This window comes from Belonocnema kinseyi, chromosome 1, assembly GCF_010883055.1.
Source record: "Belonocnema kinseyi isolate 2016_QV_RU_SX_M_011 chromosome 1, B_treatae_v1, whole genome shotgun sequence".
NCBI classification, from domain to species: domain Eukaryota; kingdom Metazoa; phylum Arthropoda; class Insecta; order Hymenoptera; family Cynipidae; genus Belonocnema; species Belonocnema kinseyi.
The window spans coordinates 98,480,065-98,490,506 of NC_046657.1; the positions used below are offsets into that span (position 1 = coordinate 98,480,065).

The following is a 10,442-nucleotide window of genomic DNA, read 5'->3' on the forward strand; positions in this document are numbered from 1 at the left end:
CGGAAATTTCAAACGTGAATGAATATACATCGATCAGCTAAATATATATCAACTGATATTACACATATTTAATACATATCTATATCTTCATTTCTCACACTGAATAATAGCATTAAAATTTAACCTACTGATTTTTAACATTGTTTATTCTTTTCTATGATTATGTTTTTATTGAACTTTTACTCGGGTAAACTCGGTTTTACATCATAGCCACGGACTAAGTCAAGTGATTGATGAGATTAGAATGTTATAAGTTAATTCAGCTAAATTAATACGATGCTTGAAACCTCCTGCGATGATGATGTAGGTATACAATTACGAGCGGCCACGAGCGTTAGAGGTGACAACAGTCACCTCTGGATGCTTTCTTAGAGCTACCATCTGCCTTTCCACGGGTTTTTAGTCGCTCGCTTCCTCATGGTCCAGAAAGTTTCTTACCCTACTGACTCCTAAATGTTCAAGATCTTCAGTGCATCTTGCGTACACATTGCCTGTAGCCGAAGTGACAATAGGAGGAATAGATGTATGATTCACATTCCTCCATATGGTCTTTACTTCATGCCTTTACTCTTTTCACTTACGGATCTTGGTTGTATAGGTTGACTGCAAATTTCGGTTAAGTGGACAAGCAATGTCAATGATGTAGACTTCCACCTTTTTTCTCGCATCACGGTGTCAGGTCGATTTGCCCGGATGTAATGATCCGTTTAGATAGTAACATCCCAATATAAGATGTAATCTTCGCTTTCTAAAACGGGCATTGGTATTTATCTATAGAAGGGCATCCATTTTTTTAAAAGTCCTAGGTTTAGGGAAAGTTGTTGATGTATAATGCCCGCTATATCATTATGTGTGTGCGTATCTTCTCTCTGAGCTATTACGCGACAGCCTTCAATAATGTGATCGATAGATTCGTTGGTATCTCCACATAATCGGCACCGGTCAACCACGTCTTGATTTAACACGTGTTTGCGATCATTCCTGGTGCTGAGAACCTTGTTGTGTATCGCGATGACAAATCCTTCCGTCTTTGGATACAGAACACCCTTTCTTAGCCAAATATTGAATGCCTCACTATCCACTTATTTTGATCTAACGTTTTGGGGTACTCTCCATGGATGGCTTTCTGGTTCCATTGTATTTCTAATTCCTCTGTGGTTTCTGCCCTTATATTCAAGACCCCATCTGAGGACAAATTTAAGGGCGTATAGTTAAGATCCGCCTTACAGATGCCTCTGTAAAGCGCAGCATTTCGTTTGCTGTTAAAATAGTCTCACAACTGTATAACTTACGACTCACGCTGTTTTTTGGCATCTGCAACGCCCCTACCGCCTAAATGTCGTGGTAGAACTACCCTTTCAATCGCTGAATTTCTGTAGTGTGTTCGGTACTTCGTCATTTCTATGCTTACAATTCTGTTCTGGGTTATAAAAAAAACACTTCTATGTTGAAATGTTTTTCACAGGCTTAAAATGGTTACTGCCTAACATGTCGAAGGCATTTTTGGTTAGCGTTGTAGTTTTGTTTGATTATTTTAAACAGGATTGTCCCGGTATATATCATCAGTCTCGGATGCATTTTTATAATGCAATAAAGTGATCTGATGAGAGCAGTCTACCCCGACATATTGGACAAAGCCTGGTTTTTACCCCATCATTAACGGACTGGGTTGCAGTCAAGTAAACGATAAGGGGACCTACAGCTTAAGATGGGTTCCGAACCACCAGAACCTCGACAAAGGTACATATCTCCCGGTCCTGATTTTATTATCAAATATAAGTAATATAGAATCTGAACATAAAACTTTTCCAAAATATTAAGAAAGCTAACTGTTGTAACTTTCAGCTACATATAAATAAAAATTTAATACTTAGTAGAAACATTGCTTCTAAAGTCGAAATCGATTGTGCTGTGGGCGATCTCGTCGGTCTCATTCATTCAGTTATGACCAAATCAATACCTCATCATAAAAATAAATTTAAACAACAATATTTGCCTGATGTAGTTAAGAAATTAATCAAATTGAGGCTTGATTTCAGAAAAGTTCACCAAAGAACCAAGAGTAAAGAAATCAAGAAAATTAAAAATAAACTGTCAAATGCTATTGATAAGGAGATTGGTAAATATAATAACGATAATTGGCTTAAAAAATTAGAAAATCTAGAGTTTAAAATAATTCGCTATGGAAAATGGCTAAATGTTTTACAAAAAGAAACTCAAATGCGATTCCAGTTCTTCATGGAGTTGATGGTTTAGCATTTAGGAACGAAGATAGGGTTGAGAAATTAGCTGAAAATTTTGAAAAAGTTCACCACCTGACTGAAAACATGGGTGATGATGAGACTCGTAGGACCGTTTACAGAACCTTCAATAGAATTAAGGAAAAAACTGTTAAAGCCGAAGATGTGAAAAAAGTTACGCCTTCTGAGATCAAAACGCAGTTCTTAAAACGAATTCTAAAAAAAACACCGGGACTAGATAATATACAAAAGATTGTTATAAAAAACCTATCTGAAAGGCTTTTGTCCAACTGATGCCTTCTGTGTATGTTAAGTAAAATTTTCGAAAAAATTATCTTGACTAGAATTAAGAGGTTTGAATACATATATAAATATATAATTCCTGAGGAATTTAGATTTGTTAAGGGTAAAAGCACAGTTCAACAATTATTCAAAGTAACAAATTACATAAGTACAAATGCTAACCTTAATAAATCCACAGCTCTAGTAATGCTAGACACAGAAAAGGCTTTTGATACGATCTGGCATGAAGGTTTCATTTAAAAAATTTCAAACTTAAACTTTCCAGTTTATATCCTAAAAATTTTAATAAGTTATTTAAAAAATAGATCCTGGTGGTAACTGCAAATTCTGCAACTTCGACTGGAAGGAAAATAAATGCAGGGGTGCCTCAGGGCTCCATGTCAGGCCCGGTGTTTTTTATTTACTATACTAACGATGTACCGAGAACTGAAGTCGTTAAATTACACAGGCTGACAAAATTTTAAAGCCAGAGTCTAGACCAAACTATTCCGAAGGATTTTGATGCGCTGAATCCGAATCCGAACTCAAAATTGCTCCTGTACGTCAGGTTTTCATGATATCCTAACCTAAAAGTCCAAAAAACGCGTGTTTTAGCTGTTTTTGAGGTTATGTAACTGTACAAGAAAAATGTCTACCACAAAGCTAAAATGGAATTTGAAAGTATTAATCTTCCCCTTTCAAACCTACTTGGATTTATTAGGATATCTTCATTTTCCACCAAAATATTGTAATTTGAAATTTTTTATTTTATCTTTTTAACCCATAAAAGCTAAGGTGTTCAGATTTATAAAACGCATTCTCTATTGCTGACGGTACGATATTTTTTCTTCAAAACATTATCTCAGGGGTTTTCGAGGGTGCCCTTTCTATTGCCGGTGTCAGTTTTTTGTTATAACCCCTAGAAGATCCAATATGGCGGCCACAATTTAGGGCTTTAAAAAAGAACAAAGGATCCCGCACAAAATACCAACAAAAAAGCGTGCAGTCGTTTGGAACCAAAGTTCGTACATTGATAAAACGAAAGAAGACGGACTGCGCGGAATGCTACTGCGCACTCTATGTGCATTCTAATTTTCACATTCGCTTTATGTGCGCGCCGTTCTACGGCGCAGACAGTCTTCGATCCCTAGTTGGCTAGTGTTAGAAATCACGTTTGAGTGGCGAACTAACGGTTGGATGTGTAGGTAATAAAATTCTTCTTGTATTTGAAATCTGTCGAGCGGTTACATTTCGTGTCGATCGTGATTTTTGTATATAGTGAAAATTAGAATTTCCGCGTCACTGTTCATTATAAGAAAAAGAATTAGTTCAAGGGCTCTTTGCGCTAAGAATGTTAATACGTTTTGTCACGTTTGTAGAAAGTATGAAACGGAGAAATACCGTCGATCAATTAATGATTCGATAAAAACGTCATACTTCAACTTTTATGAGACTTCAATGAAAAATTTGGATAATCCGTGGGTACCAACCTCAATTTGTCATGCTTGTAGATTAAATTTGTCAAATTGGAAAGATGAAAGTACCAAGCCGCAGACTGTTATTCAACCACTTGTTTGTCGTGAGCCCAACGATCATGATACTGATTATTACTTTTGCTTATACAAAACAGGAGGTTTTTCTCAAAAGTATTTGGGGAAGATCGTTTACCTTGATGTAAAAAGTGTTACACCAGCCAAGATTGGTATTAGAAATCACTCTGAAAACAAAAGTGACCGATCAACTCCCGAATCAATGGATACTGACGATCCTAATGCAACTGAAGATTCTTCTTGGGAAGAATCAGATGATGAAAGTGCTAAATTTTTTGACCAAGGCGGATTAGACGATTTTATGCGTGACCTTGATCTTCCAAAAGATAAAGCTGAGCTTTGCGCTTCAAGACTCAAAGATAGGAAACTATTGTTACCTGGCACTAGAGTAACTGTTTACAGAAATAGAGAAGAAAAGTTTATCAAGTACTTTTCAATGGACGGTGGGATTATATATTCTAATGATATCGAGGGACTCATTAATTTATATAAAATAAACTTATATACGCCAGAGGATTGGCGTCTTTTCATAGATTCGTCTACAGAAAGTCTGAAAGAAGTACTATTACATAATGGAAATAAGTGCGCTATAATTCCAGTTGGTCACTCAACTTCACTGGAAGAATCATATAATACTTTCTAATTACTCCTGATAAAAATAAAATACAACAGTCGTGCAAGGAATAAGCATTGGATAAAGGAGAAATGGCCAGACAGATTAGATCAAGCAATTTGTCAACGCCCTAAAGACGGAAAAAAAATGTTTCAATTATATCAAATATACATTTCCACATTTAAGTGATGCCAAAGTTATGGAAGGTATTTTTGTTGGGCCTGAAATAAGAAAACTTACCAAAGATGATGACTTTATCAAAACAATGACATATATTAAAAAGGATGCATGGTAGAGTTTCAAAAATTTTTTACAGAGATTTTTAGGGAACAATCGAGATCCAAAGTTTAGAACTATTGTATCTAGTATTTTAAAGAATTTTAAAAGATTAGGTTGTTTGATGAGTATGAAATTACATTTTATTAAATCTCATTTGGATTATTTCCCAGAAAATGTTAGAGCATTCAGTGAAGAAATTGGCGTACGCTTTCATCAAGACTTTCACCAAAAAGAGTAACATTATTAAGGTCGATGCAATGTAAGAATGATGGCCGACTATTGCTGGTCTTTGCAAACAAATAATAATGACCCTACTAGTCATAAACGGAAGTCTATTCAACGATCGTTTGACATGAAGCGCGAACGTTTTCATAAGAAAACAAGTAATTAGTTTCACCTTCATTGGACATACAATCGTAAGTCTTGCCTTAACTGAATGGGCAATCGTAAGTTTTGCTTTGACTGGCTAGACGATTCAAAGTCTTGCCTTGACTAACTGGGCGATACAAAGACTTGCCTTTATTGGCTGGGCAATCTAAAGTCTTGCCTCAATTGGGTGGAAAATATTAAGTACTTCCTTGCGTAGCTGGACAATCCCAAGTCTTGCCTAAACTGAATGGGCAATCGTAAGTCTTGCCTTGACTGGCTGGACGATTCAAAGTCTTGCCTTGACTGACTGGGCGATTTAAAGTCTTGCCTCGACTGGCTGGGCGATACAAAGTCTTGCCTTTATTGGCTGGGGCAATTCAAAGTCTTTCCTTGATTGGCCTGGGCAATCTAAAGTCTTGCCTTATTTGACTGGAAAAAAATAAGTACTTCCTTGCATAGCTAGACAATCCCAAGTCTTGCCCTAACTGGCTGGGCAATCGTAAGTCTTGCCTTGCCTCGCTGGACGATTCAAAGTCTTGTCTTGACTGGCTGGACGATAAAAAGTCTTGCCTTTGTTGGCTGGGAAATCCAAAGGCTTGCCATAATTGGCTGGGCATTCTAAAGTCTTGCCCTAATTAGCTGGAAAATATTAAGTACTTTCTTGCTTAGCTGGACAATCCCAAGTCCAGCCTTAAGTGGCTGAAAAGTATTGAGTCTTGCCTTAGTAAGCTGGAAAATCCTAAGTAAATTTACAATATTAAATAAATCATAATAGTCAAATTTGTTTTTTTTTAAAGCCCTAACTGTTTTCCATATTTGCTCTTCTAGGAGTTATAACAAAAAACTGAGCCAATCGAAAAGGAACCCCCGAAAACCCTTCAGATAACATTTTCAAGGGACAATGGCATAATCTTGGCGTTAAGGGTTAATACGCTAAATTGGAAATTTTCATGTTAAGGTTAGCCCACTTGTAGTGTGGAATTCAATTATTTCACGAAATGTAAACGACTAAATTCGCTGCTCCCAGAGTCAGGTGGGTTAGCATGCTAGTGGCTTGTTAGGGGTGGTTTTCACCCCTAGGAAACGGCTTCCGTAGAAAGGAAAAGACACGGGTTCCATATTTTTTATTTTTTTATCAGTGTGCAAAGTTTGGTTCTAAACTACTGTACGCTTTTTTGTTGGTGACCAATATTGGATCTTCTAAGGGTTATAACAAAAAACTGACACCGGCAATAGAAAGGGCACCTATGAAAACCCCTGAGATAATATTTTGAAGAAAAAATATCGTACCATCAACAATTGAGAACGCATTGTATAAATCTGAACACCTCAGGGTTAATGCGTTAAAAAGCGAAAATAAAAAATTTCAAATTACAATATTTTGGCTATAAATAAAGATATCCTGATAAATCCAAGTAGGTTTGAAAGGGGAAGATTAGTACTTTCAAATTCCATTTTAGCTTTGTGGTAGACATTTTTCTTGTACAGTTACATAACCTCAAAAACAGCTAAAAAAAGCGTTTTTTGGACTTTTAGGCTAGGATATCTTGAAAACCTGAAGTACAGGAGCAATTTTGAGTTTGGATTCGGATTCAGCGCATCAAAATCCTTCGGAAATGTTTGGTCTGCTTTCTGGCTTTTGAATTTTGTCAAATTTTGTCGACCTGTGTTATTTTTTTTGCGGATGATACCGCGCTGTATGTATCATCTTGGAGAATTAGTTTGGCTATTGACATCCTCATTGAATATTTTAGTATGTGGAAATTAGAAATAAATGTTGAAAAGACTGAATTTATTATTTTTAAACATAAGAAAAGGAAAGAGTCCATTTCAGATTTGTACATGAAGGGAACAAAAATATTATTAAATGTTAGCGGTGTTTATCTAAGTTTAACAATTAGCTCTAAGTTGAAGTATAAAGAACATATAGAGAAAATTAAAAAGAAAAACATAAAAATGATAGGATTTCTAAGTTGTCTCATAGGAAGAAGAAGTAAATTAACTAACAAAAATAAACTGATATTATATAAAGCAATCGTTAGGCCATTAATAACGTATATAGCGCCAATCTGGTCTAGAACCTATCATTCTTATTTAAATATACTACAGAGAATACAAAATAAATGTCTACGAATGATTGTAAATGCAAATTAAATAGAGAGTATTCAGGAACTCAACGCGGAAATTATCGTTTATAAGACTAGACATGAAATGCCATTTAAACTAACACACAATATCCCATATTAAATGCTGCTAGGAACGCCTGAACATCCGATCTAACCTCAAAAATGAATGTAGTTATAAGCCTTTTAAGACTTATGAAAAACATTATTGCAACGATTTTCATGCAGATGGGTGGGGGCTTGACTCGGGAGTCTCATCTCTGCTTTATTAGCAAGGGATTTGGCTTCCGATTCTGGGCACGATGCATTCCACCTAGAAAATACAATCTCTCTTTGTTATTAATATATTAATTCTTTCTTTGTTAGAGACTAACTGACTATTTATAAGTTTTTTGTATAAAAGATAAAATATATAAATACTCAGAGTTAAAGTTCCAGCCAGGTACTAGGTATCTAAATTTAAATTATAGAATGAATAAGACAACTCTGTATTGATCTCCTGTAACATTATGAACAATAAATATATTTTTAAATGCAAAAATGACCAGACACACTCCTCGGGCAGCCGACTCGAGTGGTGGTGCAACGAGCGCTTCCATATCCACCTATCGAGTACAAGTGGCCCGTGGCATCGGCTACGCCATAACACGTCCTACCTCGGTGACCCCCGGAGGAAACTACGTCCTGAAGGCTTCCTGGCTCGAGTGACGGAGAAATGGGCACTCCTATATCCGTTCCTCGATTTCCAATGTATCGCGGCATTGGGTGCCCCTAACCACGACTTATTGCAGGCACCTTCGAACAAACAAAGCATAACTAGACACGTAATGCCAACCTAGACCCCTGAAGGTTTTCTGGCTCGAGTCATGGAGCAATTAGCGCTCCCATATCCGTCCCTTGAGTTTAAATGTGTCGCGGAATTGGGTACCCCCAAACGCGATTCATGTCAGGCACCTTCAGATAGAGAGAACATGCTTGAACCCAGAGAAAATTCCTAGCTCGAGTGACGGAGCAATAAGCGCTCGCATATCCGTTCTTCGAGTTCCAAGGTGTCGCCGCATTCAATGCCCCAAACGCGACTCATTTCAGGCACCTTCGAACAGATAGAGCATAACTAGACACGTAACGCCGACCTAGGCCCCTGAAGGTTTCCTGGCTCAAATGGCGGAGCAATGGGCGCTCTCATATCCGTCCCTCGAGTTTCAATGTGTTGCGGCATTGAGTGCCCCCAAACGCGACCCATTTCTAGCACACCCAAACCCCAAGCGAACCTTCTTCGGGAAATCCAACTGCCTCGCCGGAGCAATGAGCGCTCCCATATCCGATTTTGCCGTATTGGCAAGACACGGCATCAGGTACTCCTGAACGTGTCTCGTCGTGGAGGCCCCGAGAAGGTAACACTATACAGGGCCTACCTAGGCGGATCAGGCCAGACGAACATCCCTACCACCTGTCGCGACTACCGCCTTCGTCCCAACTAGGCTCCCCCTTACCACACCCGACCGACCTGAATTCCCCGATGTTAGGAATACCGCGTCTTGGACCAGAGGACCACCTGTCGGGTCCATTAGACGCGTATCACCGCGACACAGAGGAATGGGACACCCGCACCGACCAGCTATCACGCCTCGTCTTCTAACTCACGCACACAACTCTCTTGTCTTTTCCCAAGAAACGTAAATCGTATCTGCAAACAACGTAACGCCGGGATCATCTGCGACGCCCAACCAACTGCGCACGGGTCAACAGCTGACCCTCAATCATCTAACTATTATGTAAATTTCCGGGATACCAACGAAGCCCTTGAAGCTCAAATACACCCACTCAAACACATATGTACATGCACATCTACTTACGCACACCGGCACATTTACGCGCGCACACACACACGCGCAGCCATGTAACAGTCTCTAAGTTTCATAAATAAATGTTTATAATTTAGTTAACAAATGCCCGACTCCGCATCATTTCGAACGCCTACCTTGCACCCACCTATCTCAGGACACTGTATGGCTGAAAAGCTCCGACGAGGTGACAGGGCAGTATCGTTGCAGGGTGAAACCCTTCAATAGCCCTCCATTATATGACCCCCCCCCCAACCAACACCACCCACAACAAAAACTGTTAAAAGAGTGTTGAGGGAACCTACAAGTTGTAGATGCCACCTAGTTGGGATTGTATCAAATTCAAAGGCAGTCCGACCTCTTTTCCAAGCCCCCCTCCCCTCCAGTAGTATACTCCCAAAACCGTTGGAAAGGGATCGAAAGTGCCTACCAGTCGTAAATGACTTGATTTTTTCGAAGTGTGCTTAAGGCTCTCTGTACTCTCTCTGCATGGAATACTTACTCTGTTTCATTCTGAATCTAACGCACTTTGGCTCTGTCAGGGACATATTTCAGCCTCAAAAATTATGTCCGTGATTATGGCTTATTTGCCGCAATCCAAATCTCGACCACGAAGTCAGGGGTTTATTGCTCAAAAGGGTCTAGGGCGCCAGCCACTAGCGAAAGAAAATGAAACCTAAACAATCGTCTTCGCTACGTGATAAAATTTGTTATTAAAAATTTTCATTCTTTAGAGTGAATAGTCCATATTTTAAAATAAAACGCATGAGAATCAAACCAACCAGAATAAATCACAGGTGTGGAATTCACCTAACCACAAAATAAGAAAGGCCAATGTTTAGAGTTCTAAGTTAAATTTATTTACACAACAGAAATGTGAATGAATTTAAAGCATCACTTTTTCTCACAAAAGTATCGCGATCTTCCTTACGATAGAGTGCACAAAAAAATTATAGAACCTCAAAATCCCCCATCGTACCAAAACAAAAAAAACGCTTCTTAGTCTAACTGCCCAAACCTTACCATTTTACAAACATATAATTGACCCCATTATCTTCGAATACAATCACAATCCTGTCAATCACATGCGAAACCCTACTTTATTTCGCGGCACAGTCAATCTCGTTTCTGAATAAGTGATA

General features: G+C 38.4%; 1 protein-coding gene across 1 annotated transcript in view; it reads left to right on the forward strand.

Moving 5' to 3' along the window:
* LOC117179015 overlaps positions 1-10,442 on the forward strand; it is a 187,234-nt gene that overhangs the window by 117,824 nt on the left and 58,968 nt on the right. Inside the window, exons 18-19 of the mRNA XM_033370643.1 lie at positions 1,846-2,119; positions 2,233-2,440. Coding sequence (XP_033226534.1) covers positions 1,846-2,119; positions 2,233-2,440 — 482 coding nt within the window. The remainder of the gene's footprint in view (positions 1-1,845; positions 2,120-2,232; positions 2,441-10,442) is intronic.